The sequence below is a fragment of the Heterodontus francisci genome, chromosome 5, assembly GCF_036365525.1.
Source record: "Heterodontus francisci isolate sHetFra1 chromosome 5, sHetFra1.hap1, whole genome shotgun sequence".
Classification (NCBI taxonomy): Eukaryota; Metazoa; Chordata; class Chondrichthyes; order Heterodontiformes; family Heterodontidae; genus Heterodontus; species Heterodontus francisci.
Window position 1 is genome coordinate 101,872,304 of NC_090375.1, and position 25,395 is coordinate 101,897,698.

At 42.5% G+C, this 25,395-nt stretch overlaps 1 protein-coding gene across 1 annotated transcript in view; it reads left to right on the forward strand.

Annotated features, from left to right (window-relative positions):
* rgs20 (regulator of G protein signaling 20) overlaps positions 1 to 25,395 on the forward strand; it is a 212,816-nt gene that overhangs the window by 119,002 nt on the left and 68,419 nt on the right. Inside the window, exon 2 of the mRNA XM_068030868.1 lies at positions 24,219 to 24,367. Within this exon, the coding sequence (XP_067886969.1) occupies positions 24,219 to 24,367 (149 nt within the window). The remainder of the gene's footprint in view (positions 1 to 24,218; positions 24,368 to 25,395) is intronic.

Here is a 25,395-nt window from a genome sequence, read left to right on the forward strand (position 1 = left end):
ATCTAGGATTTTCTTATGTTAGTATCTATTAGCATACTGAAACTTGCATAATTTGAGATAAAGTTAGTGGGGTAGAGTTTTCACTTTGAGCACAATCAGGAAATTGGGTGCAAATTGCATGTGAAGTTGCACTGGTTGGTTACAGTTCAAGTTCTGGCATAAAATGTATCTGCATGATCACAAACGTGAAATCTTCCATGGTCCAGTGCAATCCGTCAGCGTAATAGAACATATTCATTTATAGGTTTTTTTTACATTAAGCAATATTCATTGATGTTTTTAGGAGTGGTAATCTGGTGCAGTTTTATTAATACAGCAGAAAATAGGTTTATCACAAAAAATAAGCATTTTTCATGAGTGTCTAGTGCTCCATCTGATTTTAATTTACTGAAAATGACTTTAAAAGGCTATACTGAACCCTTTACTAGTTTCAATCGTGTACACTAGTAGGTTTCTTAATAAGTTAAATAGTTTTCCATATGTAAATCCTTTAAACATGCTAACTAGTGCCTGTGCGCCTAAAAACATGGGCTTAATTTGAAGACCCTCCTTGAATGGCTGCAATTGTTGGAAACTCGCCATCCTCATTATTTCAATTTGTAGCATGGCCAGTTTGGTGGGTCGGGTTGCCTTCGGGTGCTATCATTTTTAATAGAGTGTCTCCAACCGAGCATCAGTATCTGCACTGCGGTCCGAGCTGCGCACATGCACAGAACACTTTCATCCTGCCGGTGTGATGCTGCACACGCACAGCCTCTGTCAGCACCCAAGAAGAGAGGGGAGCGTGGAAAGGATGGGAGCAGGGAAAGGATGGGAGCAGGGTGCCGGGGACAGAGGGGATCTCTTGCCCACCCGTCTGCTCTTAAACTTGACACACAAAAGCGAATTCACTGTGTGATCCTCCCGCGATCGCTGCATTCACTTCCTCTCTCCTGGCTCCTTTCCCCAGCACCGCTCCCACCCTCCTCCACCCCTGGTTCCGCACCCTCCCAAGTGTCAATCATGGAAGGGAGTGGGGAAGAGAAGCAGCGACTGTGGAGGGAGTGGGGAACTGTCTGGATGGTATGGTGGAGGCGATGCGATCATCGCCATTGAGGAGGTTTAAGTTCAATTTGCTTTTTGTGTGTCAATTGAGCAGTGCCATCTTTATTACTGACAGCTGCCTGAGACGTCACAGACAGTGACCTTTCAGACGATGAGGCTGCATTTTCGCATGTGCCAGTACTGTGCTGCCTAGTGGCTGCATTGTCAGCAAATGTAGCCAATTTTTAAACCAGCATTAAAGATCAGAGAAACTCGATTTATGCTCGTGTTAAACATGAGATGCTGCGATCTTTTGCACTGGTTCAGCTAACTGTGCTCGGAATGCACTGATAATACCAGCACAAACTCTAGGCCATTAGTAAGTATTTCAAAATACGCATGTCAATCAAGGACAGCCAGCATGGATTTGTTAAAGGTGACAAATTTAACAGTATCTTTTGAAGAAGTAACTGATTGGATAGCATTGTGGGCGGTTTATATGGATTTTCAGAAGGCATTTGACATGAACATGGTTAGAAAATTTCAGGGATATGATATAAGGGGAAATGTAGTAGCATGCATGGGCAGAAAGTTGGTGACAGGCAGGAAACTAAGAATTGGGATAACAAGGCATTGGTTGGATTGGAGAAAGGGCATAGCACTTCCAACCTAAGGGCCAATGCTGGGTCCATTTTTATTCCAGGTATATATAGATAATTTGTATTTGCTACAGGTAACCAATCATGAAATTGCTGATGGCACAGATTTGAAAGTTTGGTAAACAGTGCAGAGAGAGGACAATAAAAGAATGGGAATGGCAGCATAGTGGTTATGTTGCTGGACTAATAAACCAGAGGCCTGGACTAATGCTCCAGCGACATTAGTTAAAATCCCAGCACCCTAATGTGGAATTTAAATTTGTGTAATCAAATAAATGTGGAATAAAAAGCTATTATCAGTAATGATGACCACATAACTTCCAGTTTGTCGTAAAAACCCATTTGGTTCAATGTCCTTTAGTGACTCGAGACCCACAGCAATGTGATTGACTTTTAACTGCTCTCTGGAATGGCCTAGTAAGCTATTCAATTGTACCAAACCACTCATCACATGAACTGCAATGGTTCAGGAAGGTGGCTCACCACCATTAGTGATAGGCAATGAATGTCGACCTTCTCAGTGACACCCACATCCTATGAATGACTAAAAAAAGTAAGGAAAACATAGGGCCAGATCTTGGCCCGAAGTCAGGTTCTGTGGCTGGAGGGTGGGGGGGGGGGGGGGGGGTGGGGGGCGGGCCCGAGAATCCGAGTGGCAGAGGTCCGCCTTGGAACCCGACGCCGGGATTGCCAGGCCCAATTTTCCCAGTGGCGGGGAAGCTCCATGGTGGCATCTCCGCCGCTGTGCGACAGAACCCGAGTTTGCGTATTTAAATTACATTTGCATTAATTAAAATGTAATCTGCAGCAATCTTACCTTCAGTTCCTGATCTTCAGCGCGATGTGCGACACTCGCGCGCTTTCACTTTCCCATCCAGGGAAACCTGGCGCCGCCGAGGTGGGGACGGGGTCAGCTCTGCATTATTTAGTGTACGGGGGTGGGGGGGGGGGGGAAGAGGTCAACACTGCACTATGAACTGTATGCGGGAGAAGGGGTGAACTTTGCATTATGTTGTGTATGCGGGGGAAGGTGTGAACTCTGCATTATATTGTGCCGTTTGCAGAGCTGCAGCCCTTCAAAAATGGTGCCAGCACATGTTCCTTCTACAGCTGACGCTGTGATTGGCGTTGCTGAGGCCGTCCCCACCACATGATTGGGGGCGTAGCCGCCATGCTTATGTAAAGTGCCCATTGGACGCAAGATCGCGGCGGTGCGGCGGCCGCCATTTTCCTTGGGAGAACAAGATCCAGCCCATAGACATGAATGTGAATAAGTATGAGGTAATATTTTGATTTTTGGGACTAAAACAAGAAATTGAAGTATACAGCTAATGGAAGTACAATGACGGGTGTGGGAATGAAGAGAGACTTATGGATTCAAATATATAATTCACTGATAAAAACAATAAAAAGGCCAATAGAGTTTTGGGTTCATAGGGCATACAATACAGTGTAAAGAAGTACACAACACCAGTAGCTTGCATTTATATAACACTTTTAATTGCTTATACCAGCAAGGAGTAGTCTTCAATAAGTGATGTCAATGGAAAAGTATACAGACCGTCGGTTATTTACATCAAGGCCAGAATTTAGCTTGTATAAAGTGAAAATGTTTCTTTTTAAGATAAATTTAGTCCAAATGTACTTTAAAACATGAACTGACTGCATTTATGGGACTTTGAAGTGATCTATTTGGCTGATCGTCATGTTGTTAACACCCTGTTTGCACTTGTTTAAGGGTGTAACAACACAGAAACAAGCAGTAGCTTAATAACATAATAATGATGCAGAACCCATGTAAGTACAGATGCTGCAACAAACTCCGGTCGTCGCACCAAGTCAGCAATATGTGTAAATTGTGTATATATACAATGTGCATACAGATGTTGAGCTGTATACACCAGTTGCTTTAAAGGGTCGAATAAAAAAATTCATTCAATGGTTTAACAGCTGTTCCATCTGATTTTACTCTTCCTATGCTGGCATTTAGATTCTCCAGAGCTTTTGTTCTCGTTGTTCATGTTTTCTTTTGCTCGACCACCATTACTGGACTAGCACCAGTGAGTTTTCCAACGGGAACTCTCCCATCTGACATGTTTGAAATTAGAGAAACATGACTGGAGGGGTGCTGGGCAGTTCAGGTTGTATGAGATGTATGCTGTGCCCCCCCAGCAGTACCCACACACCCATATCTGCAGACAGATGTGGCCACACCTTGTTTTGGCAAACAATTAGTGGTGTAGAGGTCGAGGCTGTGAAGCCGATATCACTACTAAGGTATGTGAGAGTATGGCTAACTGTAATGTGAAATGGTCCTTTAGAGCACCCCACTTCATATGATGTCATGTTTTCAGTGGTACTACATGAAAGAAAACTTGCCAAGATGATGATCAACCAACAACAGTATTGGCACACTTACTTTGCAGCAACTGTGGGGAATTGTTGTTACAGAGTCCAAGTCAGCAGAGAGCAAGATACAGAACTGTGCCATATGCTGCAATAATATCTGCAGGTGAAATGCACTAAAGTGCTGGCATAGACAGCAGGTACAGAGGAAATATGGATTTTGGGGAATAGTATGGTGGAGTCGCACAGAAGATAACTTTCCTTTCAACCACCTTATCCAGTGGTCATGCAGGCCCCCACCTGCCAAGAATGAGGCATATTAACTTTGTCATACGAACATTGATTTTAAACTGTTGCTGGAGTGAAGAAAGGACTTGTTAAAAAATCACCAGACACTTGGCTGGAAGGACATTTGCATACTGACAAACAGTGCTTGTGGAGACAAAGGGCTATTCCCTGGTCCACTTAACCTACAATGGATTTTGATCACCAGACATTGAAGGTGTAAGGAAGAGCATTCCAGAGACTGCGAAGGTGATACAATCCACAAAAGCCAGGACAGGTTAAACCATCTGATCATATGACTAACTGGCTGGTCCAGGGTTCTTTTTTTGAACTAGTCACAGAGAGTTTGAACTCAGAAAGACTGTTTGCTCCTGGACTGTGAAGACCTCTCCTGTCTGCTCCCATCTCTTTCTCACGGAACTCCAAATCCACTGAAGACATGAACCTCAAGAGAGAAAAGTCTCCTACATCGAAGAAGGTTTAAGACAAATACTGGGCTCCAACGAAAAGCAAAACCTACCTACAATCAAGGACTTTACAGCGAGCTCGAAGAACATTAACCAAAACCATCTTTAGGTATTGCCTCAAAGTTTTCCACTTTATTTCTTCTGCTCTGTCTCTATCTGCATGTATGTATCGCGTATGCCTGCTAGCGTGGACGCATCGCGTATCCGTAGGCATTAACCGAATTACAGTTTAGGTTTAATAAAGTTCTACCTTTTTTATTTTAAACCTAAGAAAACCTGTTTGGCTGGTTTATTTGCCTTACAATTGGAAAGCAGTGAACAAGGATTCACTAAGGGGGAGCTAAAACAACGGTGTGTTAAAAATAAAACCCTGTTACGGTAAGACCAGGTGAAGGCTGAGAGGGAACCCTAGACCTCTTTCTTACCGGGTCGTAATGCCAGCATTACCTCTGCTTCAGCAGACAACAAACATTTACCTCCTGTCTCATTCCTGCATATTGGGTTTCCTTTTCCTTAATTTTTTTCTGTTGCTTCTTGGCCCTCTCCAACTTTGGACCTGATACAGTACTAATGGACTTTGATAGATTTTGAGCTTTGCAATGGCTATAAGAATTTTTCCCCCTTATTCTGCCACTTCTTTTCAAATGTCCACATCCATTAAATTGTAACTGAAAGGGTGGTAGAAGCAGGTTCAATAAGATCTTTCAAAAGGGATTTGGATAAATACTTCAAAAAGAAAAATTTGCAGGGCTATGGAGAAAGAACAGCAGACTGGGACAATTGGATAGCTCTTTCAAGGTAGCTCTTAAGAGAGCACAACTGACAAAATAGCCTCTCTCTGTGCTGAATCATTCTAGAATTCTATGATTTTGTCTTAAGTATCTTGCTGACTACAACTTTATCTAAATCTTTAATTATTTTAAAGACTTGTATCATTAGTTTTTTGACCTCCAAAGTAGTGTTTCATCTTATCTTGGTCCTATAAGGTCTGGAATAATCCTTCCCATTTTCCTCTGAAACCGTTCTAGTTCATCTATATCTTTTTGAAGTGGGGTGCCCTATTTATCTCCATTTAAATCCATCTGCTTCAATTCTCACTGAAGATAGTTAATTTACTTTCTACTCATTACCTGTCGAGGTAATTTTGTATCATCAGAAATTTTTATAATACTTCCACAACACGCAAATCACAAGCATTGTCAATAGGACCCAGAACAGATGTATTTAAAACATCACAAATTTTTCTAGGGCAGAATATTTTCCATTTATTATCCCTCTCTATGTTCTACTGCTAATCCAATTCTCAATCCAAGATCAATGGTTTACTTCTATAGTTCTCAATGCAGTAAATGAGAAACATAAGCCGAGCAATTCCTCTTGGTATAAAGAATTATGTCATTGACAATTCAGCAATACTGGCCAATACTTTGTGGTGGCTGTTTTGCCTGATTTCGGTATGTCAGGAAGTTGCTGTTACATTATTGATGTTTTGGAGCACATCAGTAATTAGACTGTATGTTGGCCTTATCTGCTAATCAACTTCAGGATTGTTACTTGTTAAGAGAGGTGGTCACAAAATTCTAATGTTCATGCAATGTATGACTTCCACTCAGGAAATATGCTGAGTTAGATTATTGCATGTTGAGATTCAGAAGGGAATGGTTAGAATCTCACACACTTCCCTATCTTAGTGGGGGAGTATGACAGTCCGATCACATGGAGGGGGCAGGCTGTCCGTCCCCAGCAATGGTGTCAGCTGCCTTTGCACAGGCGCTGTCGCCATTTTTAAAGGGCTGTCAGCCCAACGGGAAGTTTAAATATTTAAAGGTAAAGTAAATAAAAAGAAATACAGACATTTCTTTTGCCCCCCTCCCACCTCTCCACCCCCCCAAATAACAAAAATAATTATTTGCCACTCCCCCCTCCAAAACACCTTGTCCATCTGACCCCCCCTCCAAAACTACACAAACTTTAAACTCCAACCTTTCCCACCATCCCCTACACCCATGACATTACTTTGACCCCATTCCCCCACCCCCTGCCCTGATAAACCTACCTCCTCTCCCCTCCCCATCAATATGGCACCTCATTTCCCGGGACGGGGATCCGAAGGCATGGGAGTGCCGAAGACCGGGCTGAAGATCGCAGCGGGAAATTAGGCAGCGACGTATCATTAATTAATGCATTTTAATTTATTGAAATATTCAAATGGGGGTTCCGTCGCTGAATGGTGGGGGGGCCAGGCCCTAGAGGCCTGCTACCCGACCCGAACCCAACGGGACCCATGACATGTGTCGGGCTCAGGTTGAGTCGGGCCCCTCATCCGGGTCCGGCTTTCAGGCTCGGATTGGTTTGGGCCGGACACACGCGGTAAGTGCTCTGCTGGTAAGTATTGAAATTAAAAAACTTAACTGAGCTGGGAGTCCAGGACGAAACTGAGTCTGCGCAGTGAGCGAGTGACGTCACTATGATGTCATCACGCATGCGCTGCAGCTTCTTGCAGGTTCGGTGTCAGGAAGGTAAGTAAATGGATGGTCGGGTCGGGCTTGGGTCGGGTCGAGTTAGGGTGGGTTCGGGTGAGGTCGGGCTTGGGGCAAAATCGGAGGGACTCGGGCCAGGTCGGGCTCGGGTCTTCTGTAGTTTGGTCGGGTTCGGGTCGGGTTCATTTTTCCAAACCTGAGCAGGCCTCTACCAGGCCCTCCCGGCCTCGAGGTGCATGGCGGCCCTCTCCTGGAGGTGTCTTCAGGCCCACCCTGCCACGGAACCAGACGCCTGGGGAGAACTAAATCCAGCCCAATGTTATGTTACTCATCACATCTGCAGGCCCAGGAAGGGACTGAAGAGCACTACCTCCAGAGGCCATTGTTGTGCCATTTGCTTCTGAAAGATCTGCACAAAACTTTGAAAATAATTTCAGTACTGCAAGTGTCTTTCAAGGTGATGACAGCTATGAATTTATATGTTTTCTTCCATACTAGCACAGGGAACATTAGCATTATCAGCCAATTTGCTGCCCATTTACATATTAAACAGGTAACTGATGCTTTGGTCAAAAGGGATATCATCACCTTCCCCTTTTCCACTGACCAGCAACAACAGCAGCAACAATCTACTGGACTGCTGGATTTCCAAAGAAAATCAGATGATTGATTGCACCCATTTTGCCATCTGGGCTTCTTGCCATAATGTAATGGCCCACATGAATAGAAAAGAGATTTTCTTCATTAATCTGCAGCTATTCAATGATCACAGCACCATATCATGCAGGGCAATTCATTCTTCCCAGGCATTACAATGATGTTTTCATTTTGTTCCAATCATCTTTGTAAAGCAAATTTGAAAGTGAAGGAAGAGTTTAAAATGGCTCCTTGAAGACCAAAGCTACCATCTTCATCCCAGCTGATGAACATTTTAGCAGCTACTGACTGAAGTAGAACACAAATAAATGAAGCTCATATTGTCACCAGGGTCATTTTTGAACATATTATTAGTGTCTATCATTAGTGTCTAGCAGTAGTGCTTCAGATGTCTGAAAAGTTCAAGGCATCTTATGATAAAGCCCCAGGATCTCCACAATCATCATTGTGTGCTACATTCTTAGCTATACAAAGAGTCCTCACTATGGAGGAGGAGGAGGACGTCAACCCAAATTCAAGGTCAGGGTGGGATGAGGACATTGACCGAGAGCATGTAGCAGTGCAGCCAGGTGCTTATACAAGTCGCATTCAACTAGATTGCACTTTAAGGAATTAATTGGTGTCGTGTAAACAATAAATTGGCCCAGAACATCTGCAGTAATACTTTCTTCTGCACCTTTAGAACCAACATTGACAATCATCCTTTATCATGGTGCTATTATTCTCCACAATCAAAGAGAAAAAAAGCTCTTTGGACAATGTTCAAATGTAGTGCAACAGATTTATTACCCTAATAACTGATATTATCTTTTCTGACAGGCTTCTCCATATTATTGGTGAACTTACTGTACCACTTACAATTTCTTATGAGTACTCCCTTATGGCAAGAATAAGTATGATAGCTGGCTGCAGGGTTTCAGTAGCAGAATGTTGGGATCAGACAGCCGTGTACCTCCATGTGCTGGTTCATGAGATTGCCCTGTAACTGATTCAGCCACATTCATTGCTACTATGGCTGCATCATCTTGCCCACTTTCTGGCAAATCTACTGATACTGGCAGAGAGCTGATGTATGAATGGGTGCAGAATCTTTGAAAGAACAATTAGTCCTGCTCACCTCACTTTCCCATAGCCCTGCATTTTTTTTTCTTTCCAGGTATGTATCTAGTTCCCTTTGAAAGTTATTATTAAATCTGCTTCCACCAGCCTTTCAAGAAGTGCATTCCAAGTCACAACAACTTGCTGCTTGACATTTTTGCTCCTCATCTCCAACCTGGTTCTTTAAGCAATTATCTTAAATCTGTGTCTTCTGGTTACTGAACCTCCCTCTCTATGAGATCAGAACCCTTTATAGTTTTGAACACCTCTATCAAATTTCCCTCATCCTTCTCTGCTCTAAGGAAAAAAAATCCAGCTGCTGAAGTCTCTCCACATAACTGAAGCCTGTCATCCGTGATACCATTCTAATAAACTCCTTCTGCACCCTCTTTAAGGCCTTGACATACTTCCTAAAGTGTGATACCTAGTTTTGGACGCAATACTCTAGCTGAGGCCAAACCACTGATATATAAAGTTTTACTGTACCTTCCTTGCTTTTGTACTCTATGCTTCTACTCATTGAGCCAAGGATCCTGCATGTTTTCTTATTTAACAGCTATCAATTTATCATGTTATCTTCAAAGATTTGTATATGTAAACCTCCAGGTCTCCCTGTTCCTGCACCCCATTTAAAATTGTACCATTTAGTTTGTGTTGCCTCTCCTCATTCTTCCTTCCAAAATGCATCACTTCACTGCAATAAATCTCATCTGCCATGTATCAGCCCATTTTAGCAGTCTTTGACCTCCTGAAGTCTGCTACTGTTTAGCTCACTGTTTACTACACTTCCAAATTACATGTAAGCTGCAAACCTTGGGCCGAATTTAGTGAGTCCGTCACTGGTCCCGGCAGCGGACCCAGAAATGTGCACCGTTCCCGCTAGTCACGTGGGCAGCTGGCCCAGCGTAATCACACAGTGGGTGGCCACTTTGCACAATGGAGGTGCGGGCCTGGCCAATCATGCGGCGGGGTCGGGATGCGAAACGCATATGGTGTCAGATGACTCCGGAACAGGTCTCCACGCAAGAGAGTGAGGATTGTCTTCCATCGACATACAGTTCACTTCACCCACATCACGCATGGTTGGCATGACGAGGTGGCACAGCCTAACCCACACATATTTGTGTTCTCTCATGCAGCTGGGTGTCCACAGGAGACTCAAGCAGAAGGGGAACAGCCGTCAACCTCTGAGGAGGAACCACAGTTAGAGGAAGTATAGTCCCATGACTGTCTTGCACCCTCCAGCAGCGTAGATATTTTCACCTCAGTGGGTTTGCGCTTGGCTGTAGAATCTTAGCCACAAGATAGTGAAAGCACTGCCCATGCGCCCGAGCAGTGGGCTGAGGCTGAGGCAGCTGAGACCTCTGACAGTCGGAGGACTGTGATTGGCCAGGCCCATGCTGAGCCCCAGGCTAATGATGAGCCTCTGGTGTCAACAGCATAGGGAATGCTGGAGTTGCAGAGCGAAGTAAGGCAACATCTGGCAAAGTTGCCAGAGGCCTTGCGCAGCCATGTGTGAATGACGGAGAAGTCCGTCCATGCCATGACTGCTGCCATGTCTCAGGTATGTGAGCGCATGACTTCCTCCGTTGAGAGATTGGCAACCGTCATGGAGAGCCAGATCCCACAAATGTCACAGACCTGCACATCATTGCCCTCTGAAATGGCCTAGCAAGACAATCAGTTGTCAAGGACAATTAGGGATGGGCACTAAATGCTGGCTTTGCCAGTGACGCCCACATCCCATGAAAGAAAAAAAAAACAGGAAGGGCAGCTTTCAATGGCCGGAAATCCGAAGGCACGCGAGGGCCACCCGTCATCCACTTAATTCCAAGCCCCCCACTGAATCACAATGAATTAGATGCTAATGTATTAAAACTAAATATTCAGCAATTTAAATTGCATTCCTGTCATGTCAGGGCGGCTCCCGCCCCTAACTAAATCCGGAATTGACATCACGATGTCGGATTAAATAAATAAAAATAAATAAATAAATAAATTTCCAGGCAGAGGCATCCGACACAATTTTCTGGACCGCCCCACCCCCCCACTCCATCACTCCCGCTCCAAACAGCTGCACTAAATTCAGCCTTTTGAAATTATAATCTATATTCTTAAGACTATCGAAAAGAACATTGGAGAACACCACTCTCTATACTTCAACTGAGTCTGAAAAACCGCCATTCACCACTCTCTGCCTTCTGTTTCAGCCAATTCCTATTTCCCCTTTAATCCCATTGGATTCAATTTTGCTAACATGTCTTATTATGTGGCAATTCTCAAATGCTTTTTGAATGTCCATATAGCTAGTGGAAGACCTCCAGCTGTTTCCTTTCCTACTCTCTTGATGGTATCACAACCAATGATGTCCAAGTTGACTTCCTCAAACATATTCAAAGACTTGTAATACCTAGGTCTTCCCCTATTTTTCTGTTCTCATTATTATGTTCCATTTTCCCTCCAGGCTGGTAAGTCGTTTTAAGATGTTGCGAGTTTAGGGATCTCAGGCAATTATATACATGCAGCCTATCCTGTCTGATCGGAAATAAACATACATCACATAGCTAAGCTGTGTTATAAAGATTTTTGTATGACCAATGACTCATAAGTTGCTGCTTGTATTTGCCCCTTGTTGCATTTTGGTTAGTACAGAAAGCAATCATTTTATCTCATGGAAGAACAGCTTCTATTAACGCTAGAAAAGTACAGCAAAAAATGATTTTTGGATTATGTGGGTATACTTTATGATATACAGGTACTTGGTATTAAAAGGTGCACTTTAGCTATGTCTTAGCAACTTTTGTCATGCCAGTCATCATCTTGGTCTGTATCCTCTAGATTCTGAAGTTAACATTCATTTTATCAGCAATCGTTTTTGAGGAGGGTGTCCATCTGTCCCATTCTGGATAGCCTTCCTTTCCCACATCATTAATCCTGTGCTTGGTAATTGAAGCATGTTAGTATCGTTCTTCCAGTTCCCATTCTACAGCAAAATTGAACAGAAACACTGGGCTACGTTTTCCCTGTGCAGATGCAAGGATTTAAATGCCTGTTCAAGCATTTTAACTCTTGCTCCGCACGTTAATCAATGCTGCCACTTTCTTGGGCAGTCCAGTGCTCTGACGAAAGTTCAAAAGGTTTATGCATGCAACTAAAGATTTCTGGACCAGAATTTACTGTAGCCGGCGAATGAACGGCACCCACTGTCCGTTAGACTTGCCCATGCCCATTTAATTTCTGTGATCTTTTGCTGTAAGTTAGACATCCAAATGGTGTGGCACCCTCGACAGGGCATCTGGGACCTGTGAACAGGGCAAGCAACTGAGTGTCTCCTTAACCAATTAGATTTAAGTATGGTTAATAACTACTGCAGAATCTGAACCAGAAAGTGTAAGTTAGAATACTGAATTCAATGTCAAATCAGGTACAGAAAGCAAAATAAAGAGAGAGAAAGAAAGACTGGCCTGAGAGAGAAAAGACAGAAAGATAAAGTTTAAAAAAAATTAATTTGCACTTTTAAAAAACTTCCAACAATTAAAATCTGAAGGCATTAGTAAAAGTTAATTTTCAGTGCCAGAGAGCTTGTTCAGCAGTAATTAAGATATATTATGCCGTTAAAAGGGGCACTTAGACTGAACCAGACAAGTCATCACTTTTTCTGGCGAGGTTAGTCCATACCTACAATGTAAGTACAGCAACTTCATGCTACTCAATGCATTTGAATGGGGAGGCAGACAGCATAGCTTATGGAGGAGAGGCACATCTCAGACAGCAACCTCTGTAGTTTTGTGTTTAACTCTGCTTTTGCACTTGCCTGAAGTTGTTGTCCGACTAACGCATAAATAATCATAAGCGTTGTTCACCTCACCATTATCTTTCAAGTAATTTCAGGTCCTATATCAGGATTTAACTGGCAATCAAGGATTCTCTAAGATAAACATTAGTATTCCACAGTTGACTTCTGAGTAGTGAAATTACAAAAAGACAAATTGATCTGTATTTGGCCTACAAACTGATTGAGAAATTGAGTTATGTATCCACAGCTCATTATCTAATGCATATTAATACCCTGTCTCTAAAATGCTAATTACTGGAGAACAAAAAAGTCATGGCAAAAATGTATGAAAGGACAGAAAGAGAAAGATCATTTAGTCCATTAATTCTATACCTTCATAAAGACCATGCACAGTTTGCACCATTATTGATGCTGCTTAATTTATTTAACCTCAAAGGAGGTGACTAATCACTGGTCAAATATCCAATAAGATAGTCCATATGAAATGTCTCCCTAAACTCTGCAAGTAATCTGTTAACAATACAACACACCAATCTAGCATTGAAATCCACATTATTCCACTCTCACCAAATGCAATCAACAGATGGCAATTCCATCGTTTCAGTGGCAGCAGGAACCATTATGTTTGGTAGATTATTTTATTATCTATATGTCTAAACTAATCCTCTAACCTTCAATGCTCCTCAAGTCAGTTTCTCAAATAGTTCTATTTTGAGTAATATTTTAATAATCTAGTTTACTGGGAACTTGTGACTCCTACTGATTGTTGTATTCTGTAATGTAATGCGACTAACAATGTAAATCACATTACCCAAACATGCCCTAATACATTAGCACCTCAGGCATAGGATATCCTTCATTAGGAGCCAGGGTCCGTAGTTAATATTTTTAGAAAACACTTGATCCAAAAACATTAATGAACTAACCTTTGGATATTGTTTTTGAGCCACTTACCTTTCATAATTGGGAAAATGAACAATAATTATATTTTACGAGGAGAAGTCTCTGGAGAGTGGATTGGGTCTATTTCTCTTCTATTCATACATTAGGGAAAATAAATAGAACCATGAGTCTTAATTAACTGTCGTTCTGTTGCTGCTCATGCTGTACATAAACCAACTACTAAGTGTTTGAATCTTTGTTGCTTTGTATTTAAAGCACGTATTGATGGACATTAAAACCATTCCCCAAAAATGTTGAATATGAAAGTCTCCTGATGACTGAATGTTAGATTTGTGTGTTTGATGATATTTTACCCTTAGTTTAACCCAATTATCATTGACCAATTTACAATGTGATTCCTTAAATTAGCTTCTACTGTATTACTAGTGCTGTGATATATTCTGTATATTTATGCGTATCCAGGCTGGTATTACAGTTAGTATGGAGAAAAATAAAAAGAAACCTCCTTATATGTTTTTAAAGAAGGTTATAATGTGGTAAGGAATTCACTTTTTTAAGTTATTGATGAATGTCTGCAGTTTTGTTATTGCAATTTAAAGAGAAAAGGGATGTTTTACCTGTGAGTGAGGGAGGATTGAGCAATGTCATCATTTATGCTCTTGCAAAGAGAATTACATTTTTGACATTATCAAATCAGTTAAAAAATAAAAAAGTTAAATACAAGAAATCTAAAGCAAGTAGAATGCAGACACAAATCAAAATAGATATAAACAGAAATCCTTCCTCGGGCTTTGTGTCAATGGGTGGACGTCGTCAAAATGTCTACAAGATGGTTTGTTTTCCTCATGTTTCATAACAAGCTAAATACTGATATGGATGCATGCAGACTGTAAGGCTTCTTTGTCAACTATTTGCATAAATCTCATTTTAAATGTAAATAAACTAATATAGCACGAACAATGGCAACTAGCAATGGGTCACTGCAGGATTTTATTCTTGTTGTGCTATGTGAGGCATGTTGATATAAACCAATATTAAACTATTATATTTACTAATTACTGTTTATTCCCATCTGTTTTTATTGCTGGTTTCCTGCGGCAGATTGCTGGAAATTCTCTGCTTTAAAATGTCATTTGGCTTTATTTAATCAATTTTTCACACAGAATGACCCTGCCCCCTCAGGTTGGTTCTTTATTTCGAGCTCACTTAGCATTATTTTGACTCATGACAATTATTGCCTTATCCGAGCAGAGCAGCAAAATGGCAAAGCAAAGTGTCTGATTTTCAGTGAGAAAAAATAGTCTCAGTACATGACAACTTGTTTTACTGGCCTAGTTCGATTGATGATGGAACAACAACTTGGTTCATCAAAGCCTAGGAAGATTGCACATCCCAAGCAGATAGAAAGAACTATTTCCAAGGTGGTATCTGAACTGCTATATAACTCTGAAAATACTTCTTTTACTTTTCAAGACTTAATTTGAAAAGAAGCATGATGTTTAAACTGTAAAGGACGAGGTGGATCAGTCAATTATGGTGGAATGTTTGGAACAGTGGAAAGAAAATAGCACCATGCCATTTCAACAAATTATTGTATCTTCTCAGAATAGATTTAACTAGATATTTAAAACAGCCAGAGTGCAATGGCAAACTATCCTCCAGGTCCTTTCACATCTAAATGTCTACAAAAGACAGTATATTGCAACACTGACTGTCTTTCAGATATGGTCCACTGTAAATTTTTTGGGACATCATGAAGATGTGAAACAATAGTATGGTCTGGATAATGCTCTCAATGGTGAACAAGTGGTGCCAGCAGTTTTCCAACAGACTTTCTATGGGGTTTTGCACCAGAATTTACTGTGATTTGAGAATCATTTCAGCACAGCACCCTCTAAAGGGGATCTGGGACCTGTGCGAACAGGGCGAGCAGCGATGCATCTCTGTAACCAATCAGATTGAAGAATTGTTAATGAGCAGAGCAGAGTCTGAATCAGGAAATGTCAGTTAGAATATTTAATTCAATGTCAAATTATGCACAGAAAGCAGAGGGAAAGGTAGATGAGATCAAGAGAGAGGTGAAAGAGACAGAAAGAAAAAAATAAAAAAATATATATTTAAAATCTCTAACAATAATTAAAATCTGAACGAATGAGGCACCACACTTGTAAAAGTTAATTTTCAGTACCAGAGATATTGTTTAGCAGTAATTAAGACTTGTCAACCATTAAAATTTTACTTACGACCTATCTTATTCTGCTGGGTTTAGTAGGTGTCTATGACATAAGTACTGGAACTTCACATCATTAATGTATTTCGTATTGCTAGTCATATAGAACTCTCAAAGATGGTGCCAAATGCTGCTTTTATATTGTTAGTCTTGAGTCAAAGTAAAGGTTTTTCCACATGCATCTTGTGACAGCATTCATCACTCTGACGACAATTATAATATGCATAATGTACAGCTTTTCTTACAATACATGGGCAATGGTAAAGCATTTCCAATTTCCATTTATTTTATCTGCAAAGTATCACTCAATTTAGTTTGAGAATAAAATCTATTTTGATATATGTCACTTCTAAATAGAAAAAATATCTTCTGAAATCATGCTGTAATACAAGTGTGTAAATGCATTTATCTGAACTTCCAATCATCCCCATTTTACTGAAGGTATTTCAAATAAATAAATAGATTCAAATAAACTAGCAGAGAGAGAGAAGCTTCAGATCAGCTCATTAATAACTTACAGCAAAATGTCAGGGATCACATTTTTCAATGAGTTTGCATTCTGTGTCATTCACTTTTCATATAATTCTCACTCTTAACCTTTCATTGACTGCTCTGCCTCCAATTTTCTAGCTGAGCGAGGTTGCCGGTTATAAAAAGGAAAATAAATTCCTTTTTGCATTATATGTATCCCATAGACAAAGTGATGTGACCAGTTTTTCAGTGAAATATTAAATCAGAGAGTCCTTTTGGACTATAGATGCAAGTTTACTGAGTTCAGCTATAAAAACTTACATATTAATCTCATATTAATCATTTTTAATCTCTGTTGTCAATTTAGTGCTGAGGGGATGGAAGCTAGGGCAGTTGCATGCTCCTCTTGCAGGATGTGGGAGGTGAGGGTCACCACTGGTGTCCCTGCTGACTTCACCTGTGAGAAGTGCACCCAACTCCAGTGGCACGGTGGCACAGTGGTTAGCACCGCAGCCTCACAGCTCCAGCTGGGTTCAATTCTGGGTACTGCCTGTGTGGAGTTTGCAAGTTCTCCCTGTGTCTGCATGGGTTTTCTGCGGGTGCTCCGGTTTCCTCCCACAAGCCAAAAGACTTGCTGGTTGGTAGGTAAATTGGCCATTATAAATTGCCACTAGTATAGGTAGGTGGTAGGGAAATATAGGGACAAGTGGGGATGTGGTAGGAATATGGGATTAGTGTAGGATTAGTATAAATGGGTGGTTGATGGTCGGCACAGACTCGGTGGGCTGAAGGGCCTGTTTCAGTGCTGTATCTATCTCTAAACTAAACTAAACTCCTCGCAGACCGCGTTAGGGAACTGGAGCTGGAGCTGGATGAACTTTGGATGCTGAGGGGGTGATAGAGAGCATAGGGAAGTAGTGACACCTAAGTTACAGGATAAAGGTAGCTGGGTGACCGTCGGGAGGGAAAGGGAATAGGCGCACAGTGCAGGGATCCCCTGTGGCCGTTCCCCTCAATAATAAGTATACCGTTTTGGATACGGTTGAGGGGGACGACCTACCAGGGGAAAGCCACATTGGCCAGGTCTCTGGCAATGAGCCTGGCCCAGTGGCTCAGAAGGGAAGGGGGGAGAATAGGAGAGCGATAGTGATAGGAGATTCAGTGGTTAGAGGAACAGACAGGAGATTCTGTGGTCGCGAACGAGACTCCCAGATGGTATGTTGCCTCCCGGGTGCCAGAGTCAGGGATGTCTCGGATCAAGTCTACAGGATTCTTAAGGGGGAGGGGGAGCAGCCAGAGGTCATGGTACATATCGGTACCAATGACATAGCTAGGAAAAGGGATGAGGACCTGAAAAGCGAATATAGGGAGCTAGGTTGGAAGCTGAAAGGCAGGACGAGCAGAGTAGTATTCTCAGGAGTGTTATCGGTGCCACGTGCTAGTGAGGCTAGAAACAGGGAGCAAGTGCAGCTGAACACGTGGCTACAGAACTGGTGCAGGAGGGAGGGATTCAGATATGTAGATCATTGGGATACCTTCTGGGGAAGGTGGGACCTGTACAAGAAGGACGGGTTGCATCTGAACTGGAGGGGCACCAATATCCTGGGCGGGAGGTTTGCTAGCGCTCTTCGGGAGGGTTTAAACTAGTTTGGCAGGGGGATGGGAACCGGAGCTATGGAACAGTGGATGGGGTAGCTGTTGAACAGGCAGATACCGAGTGCAGAGAATCTGTGAGGAAGGTTAGACAGTTGACAGGGCAAAGTTGCAGCCAGTATGATGGGTTGAAGTGTGTCTATTTTAACGCAAGAAGTGTCAGGAATAAGGGTGATTAACTTAGAGCATGGATCAGTACTTGGAGCTACGATGTTGTGGCCATTACGGAGACGTGGATATCACAGGGGCAGGAATGGATGTTGGATGTTCCGGTGTTTAGATGTTTCAAAAGGAATAGGGAGGGAGGTAAAAGAGGTGGGGGAGTGGCATTGCTGATCAAGGATAGTATCACAGCTGCAGAAAGGGAGGTCGTCGAGGAGGGTTTGTCTACTGAGTCATTATGGGTGGAAGTCAGAAACAGGAAAGGAGCAGTCACTTTATTGGGAGTTTTCTATAGACCCCCCAATAGCAACAGAGACATGGAGGAACAGATTGGGAGGCAGATTTTGGAAAGGTGCAGAAGTAACAGGGTTGTTGTCATGGGTGACTTCAACTTCCTTAGTGCAAATAGTTTGGATGGAGCAGTTTTTATCAGGTGTGTCAAGGAAGGTTTCCTGACTCTTTATGTAGATAGGCCGACTAGAGGGGAGACTATGTTGGACTTGGTGCTTGGCAACGAACCAGGCCAGGTGGCAGATCTATCGGTGGGAGAGCATTTTGGTGATAGTGATCACAACTCCCTGACCTTTACTATAGTCATGGAGAGGGACAGGAGCACACGGGATGGGAAAATATTTAATTGGGGGAGGGGGAATTACAATGCTATTAGGCAGGATCTGGGGAGCATAAATTGGGAACAGATGTTCTTAGGGAAATGCACGACAGAAATGTGGAGGTTGTTCAGGGAGCAGTTGCTGCGACTGCTGGATAGGTTTGTCCCGATGAGGCAGGGAAGGGATGGTAGGGTGAAGGAACCTTGGATGACAAGAGATGTGGAACAGTTAGTCAAGAGGAAGAAAGAAGCTTATGTAAAGTTGAGGAAGCAAGGATCAGACAGGGCTCGAGAGGGTTACAAGGTAGCCAGGAAGAAACTGAAGAATGGACTTCGGAGAGCTAGAAGGGGACATGAAAAAGCCTTGGCGGGTAGGATTAAGGAAAATCCCAAGGCGTTCTACACTTATGTGAGGAACAAGAGGATGGCCAGAGTGAGGGTAGGGCCGATCAGGGATAGTGGAGGGAATTTGTGCCTGGAGTCGGAGGAGGTAGGGGAGGTCCTAAATGAATACTTTGCTTCAGTATTCACTAGTGAGAGGGACCTGGTCGTTTGTGAGGACAGCGTGGAACAGGCTGATATGCTCGAACAGGTTGAGGTTAAGAGGGAGGATGTGCTGGAAATTTTGAATGATATGAGGACCGATAGGTCCCCGGGACCAGACGGGATATACCCAAGGATATTACGGGAAGCGAGGGAAAAGATTGCTACGCCTTTGGCGATGATCTTTGCGTCTTCACTGTCCACTGGAGTAGTACCGGATGATTGGAGGGTGGCAAATGTTGTTCCCTTGTTCAAGAAAGGGAATAGGGATAACCCTGGGAATTATAGACCAGTCAGTCTTACGTCGGTAGTGGGCAAATTATTGGAGAGGCTTCTGAGAGACAGGATTTATGATTATTTGAAAAAGCATGGTTTGATTAGGGACAGTCAGCATAGCTTTGTGAGGGGCAGGTCATGCCTCACAAGCCTTATTGAATTCTTTGAAGATGTGACAAAACACATTGATGAAGGAAGAGCAGTGGATGTGGTGTATATGGATTTTAGCAAGGCGTTTGATAAGATTCCTCATGGTAGGCTCATTCAGAAAGTAAGGAGGCATGGGATTCAGGGAAAGTTGGCTGTCAGGATACAAAATTGGCTGGCCCATAGAAGACAGAGGGTGGTCGTAGATGGTAAGTATTCAGCATGGAGCTCGGTGACCAGTGGTGTTCCACAAGGGTCTGTTCTGGGACCTCTGCTCTTTGTGATTTTTATAAATGACTTGGATGAGGAAGTGGAAGGCTGGGTTAGCAAGTTTGCCGATGACACGAAGGTTGCTGGAGTTGTGGATAGTGTGGAAGGCTGTTGTAGGTTGCAACGGGCCATTTACAGGATGCAGAGCTGGGCTGAGAAGTGGCAGATGGAGTTCAACCTGGAAAAGTGTGAAGTGATTCATTTTGGAAGGTCGAATTTGAATGCGGAATACAGGCTTAAAGACAGGATTCTTGGTAGTGTGGAGGAACAGAGGGATCTTGGGGTCCATATCCATAGATCGCTCAAAGTTGCCACCCAAGTTAATAGGGTTGTTAAGAAGGCGTATGGTGTGTTGGCTTTCATTAACAGGGGGATTGAGTTTAAGAGCCGCGAGGTTATGCTTCAGCTCTATAAGGCCCTGGTTCGACCACACTTGGAATATTGTGTTCAGTTCTGGTCGCCTCATTATAGGAAGGATGTGGAAGCTTTAGAGAGGGTGCAGAGGAGATTTACCAGGATGCTGCCTGGACTGGAGGGCATGTCCTACGAAGAAAGATTGAGGGAGCTAGGGCTTTTCTCATTGGAGCAAAGAAGGATGAGAGGTGACTTGATAGAGGGGTACAAGATGATGAGAGGCATAGATAGAGTGGATAGCCAGAGACTTTTTTCCAGGGTGGAAAGGGCTATCACCAGGGGGCATAATTTTAAGGTGATTGGAGGAAGGTTTCGGGGAGATGTCAGAGGTAGTTTCTTTACACAGAGAGTGGTGGGTGCGTGGAATGCGCTGCCAGCGGTGGTAGTAGAAGCAGATACATTAGGGACATTTAAGCGACTCTTGGATAGGTACATGGATGATAGTAGAATGAAGGGTATGTAGTTAGTTTGATCTTAGAGTAGGTTAATGGTTCGGCACAACATCGTGGGCCGAAGGGCCTGTACTGTGCTGTACTGTTCTATGTTCTATATTATGTATTATGTGTCTCTTGCTATAACAGGTCGCTGAGTGGTCATTCTGCCACTAGATGCATGTAAAAAATTATTTTCATTCCCAAGTACTTTCTTCCCTTAGTTAAAACCTTTTACAGCAAACAGTAGACTGACCTTCAGTTCTTATCTGCCTGAGCTGCATTTTAAGACCAGTACTCAAAGGTAGGAAAGGGCAGTGTTATTAACAAAAATGTGCCAACCATTGTTCCTTCTATCATCTTTCCTAATTGGCATTGCTGTTAGATAGGAATCGTAATACAAAAGTGATTTCTACCAAAACAATAGATACTGTTTGAAAACACACTTGTCGTTGCACAATGCATGGTTCAATTTTGGCAGATGGAACTTAAACAAAAGAATTTCTGTTCCATCATAGTTGCAGTACTCAAAGGAATGGTGAATCTGTTTTAACCTGTGTGAAAGCTTTGTAACTTACCTGTGACCTCTTTTTCGCAATCAGAAAAAGATCAGTATTCCACTCATCCTCATTGTGCAGCCATATACAAAAACAATACAAATAAAAGGCAGAAAGCTGCAAGTACTAGAAATCTGAAACAAAAACAGAAAATGCTGGAAACACTCAGTAAGTCAGTAAGCATCTATAGAGAGAACAGAAAATTGTAACATTTTAGATATAACCCCGTACATCAGAACAGTATTTAAAAGGACCAGAACAAAAGGAAGGTGGGAGTGGGGGGGGGAGGTGGGGGGTTTGGGGAACACATGCCTGAGAGAGAGGAAATGACTTTGTAAAGTGCTAAAAGGAAACCTGGTGATGATTAAATGACTGAAGTAAAATTAATATGGAATGATAGGAAGAAGCATAATGATAAAAAAGTGTAGACATAGAGAAAGTAGGAATGACTATGGTGGTAACGGAGATGTAACCAGGTCTGAAGTAGAAGCAGGAAAAGGTGGCAAAGTAGAACCGAAACTAGCTGCTTGAGAAGAAAAATCAGGCTGACACCAAGGATGCAGACTGCCTTACTAACACAACGTTCTAATGGAATGTCCCCACCTCAAACATTCCAAGGCCCATCTCTCTCCTGCCCCTGTGAAGACCAATACATCCATCCCAAATTAGCAGTATCTGCTACCATAAAGAAAGTGGAAGCTAAGGATAAGGCAGTTCTCCATAGGAGCACTAAGACAATCCTAGGTTAGTGGGCCATTTTGGCAAAGATCAAGGCCCGGGAGTGTTTAATATGGCCAAACCATATCTGCTGAGGGAAAGGTAAGCTAGTTCTGGTAGATAAATTCATGTTTGTGCTCCTTGTACTTGAGGCAGTGAAGATGGGGACTGCACTGGGGGAACACCTGGGATGGGAGATGGTAAAGGTTTTGCTGATAATAGGGGTATCAGAGGTAGAGGTGAGGGCCTGATTAAACAATTCAACAGTTGCAGAGGTATCATCATGAATGGAGGGCCAGAGGCTCGGTAATATGGAGTATGAGAGCGTAGTTAGATATACTGCAAATATAACCCTCTGGCCTGCTGTTCGCCGGAAGTACAGTAATGGAAATCGTGAACTTTGTCTGATGTCACTTGTCTTAATTCTAGGATGTGCTTTAGTGGAAGAATCCATTTCACAGCAAAACTGTAGTATAAGACTGGAATTGGGGTCCAATTTAACTCCGAAGAGAAGTGGTGTGAGACTCCTGGTGTAGGTGCCTCACACTGCTTCATTTAAATACCTTAAACATTTTTTTAAACTTTGGACTTAATTTCCATGTTTACATAGTAGTACATTGCCACCTACACTTCCTTATCATATACATTTTAACTGCTGGTAGAAGAGTATTTAACTACATATATGCAAGATTTTCTTCTGGACAGAAGAATTAAACTTTCAACCAGGCAATATAAATGGCCTGCTGTTAGACTGGAACGCATACTGCAAATTATTTTTTTTTTAATTATTTAGAGATACAGCACTGAAACAGGCCCTTCGGCCCACTGAGTCTGTGCCGACTATCAACCACCCATTTATAATAATCCTACATTAATTCCATTACCCTCTCATATCCCCACCTTCCCTCAATTCCCCTACCACCTACCTATACTAGGGGCAATTTATAATGGCCAATTTACCTATCAACCTGCAAGTCCTTGGCTGTGGGAGGAAACCGGAGCATCCGGCGAAAACCCACACGGTCACAGTGAGATCTTGCAAACTCCAGACAGGCAGTACCCAGGTCGCTGGAGCTGTGAGGCTGCGGTGCTAACCACTGCGCCACTGCGCCGCCGCATCTGTAGGTCTGAGAAAATAACTAGCTCCAGTATCAAAGCAGCATTAGCCTCTCATGTGAAGAGCTATTTCAAAGGGACCAATACAATTTTTTAATGAAGTATTTTGGTGTGAATGTTCAAACCTTGAATGTTGTAGAGAATGCAGATGTATAATAATATCGTTTGGAAAAAAAAGCAATGCAGTTTTTAATTATGTCATTCTAAAATTCCTGCAAATTAAATTCACAATACCAGTAAAAGACAACCTGTTTACAAGTACCACTAGGTTATTTACTAATTCTAATACCCAACCAAATATTTTGAATTAAAACAGAAAATGCTGGAAATAATTCGCATCTATGGAGGAAAAAAAAGAGTTAATGTTTCAGGTTGATGACCTTTTGTTAGAACTGGGGCAAAGGGCAGGTTTGACCCATGTGGGGCGGCAGCCTGCCAGCTCAGATGGAGAAACCATCAGCATACTCCGTGGTCTTTAGCTGTGCTTCTCATACAGTCATTTGCTCATCGTCACTTTCAGGTTCATCTGTGTTGTCTTCTGAAGAAAGATAGCACAAATGTTCGCTTAGCTCAATATGGTTGTCAACATCGAGGAAACATTAATAAGAGATTTATGGTGATAAAGTGTCAAATATTTCAAACTCATTTAAATAAATAGGGATGTGTTTATAAGAATGATTTTCATCAAGGTAGACTAAAGTTTTAAATCTAAAATAGTGTCACTCCTAATAATTAGCAACTAGAGATTACAAAAAGGAGAACATAGAGGTAGGTTGCTTTTACATCACAAGCCTCAGTTTACATCTTTTTCCATTTTGTTGCGAGTCATTGGTGTTTGTTATTAGTCTTCAGCTGTGCTGTTTCCTCTTTTTAAAACCTTTCTTTTCATGTCTTGCTTTCTCCACAGCCCATGGGATCGGAGCGGATGGAGATGCGTAAGCGGCAGACATCGGTGCAGCAGGAGATGCCGGGCTCTGCACAGCCACAGCAGGATGCTGGGAACCGTGGCTCGAATGCCTGCTGTTTCTGCTGGTGCTGCTGCTGCAGCTGCTCATGGTACGTCTTTCTGTCTATTTTCCCCCAACTCTGGAGAGTGGCTGGAAGGTAAATACCAGCGTGTAGATCTATACTCTTATGACTGTAGGCATCAGCTGTCAGACTGCTCTGAAAATAGTGCTTAAACAAAATATGAATAATTATTCTTTTACTCAAAAACCATTTTGTGTTTCATTAGCCTGAGAGGTAAATAGCAGAATAGATTACAGCACAGTCCTGTAAGAACTCACTGTCAAACTACACTAAAATCAGCCAGGAAACAAAGTGTAAATAGTTCTTGTATTCATTCATTTCCAGCAATTGGCCACTGATATACTCATATACTCAACTTTAAAAAAACAGGTCTGTTATTTGTTTTAAATTTGTTCAGTCCACCAAAGGACTAGACAGGGATGCCACCATCTCTTCTCCTCTTTGCCCTGGTTATTGAATTCCAAGTATCATGTGACTGGGTTAAACCAAGAATCACTGAAGTACAGACAGGAGGACCAGAATGTGACATATCTCTATATGCTGATGACACACTGTTATATGTAACTAAACCAAACCCCTCACTCCCAGCATCTTTCAAATTGCCAAAGAATTTGTGTAACTCTCCAGCAGCAAACTCAAAAATTCTAACTAAAATGTGTGCCCCTTTCACAAAACATCTCCACACAAATTCAGGAGGTCTACTGCTTTGTAGGGCAGGGTCTGGCTTTAAATATTCTGGTGTGCATGTTACACTAAAACTTACCACACTGCACAAAAGGAACTTTCTTACCTTTCCGAATCATCATATAGGACTGTATTTTAAAAGCAGCTCAGCGTAGGGATCAGAGGCGGGCGTCCCTGCATTTTTTTGTGACAGGCCATAGTGCTGGTTTGGTGCCACAATCCCAACCCCAAGCCATTTTTGGGGGTGCCGGGTTGGATTCAGAACAGGCCATTAGGCCCTGGTCCCGCACCAACTGGAATTTCCAGTAGGCAATGCAGGCAAAAGACAGCAGCCTGGACCGAAACCAGGCAACCATGGTGGGCTCACATTG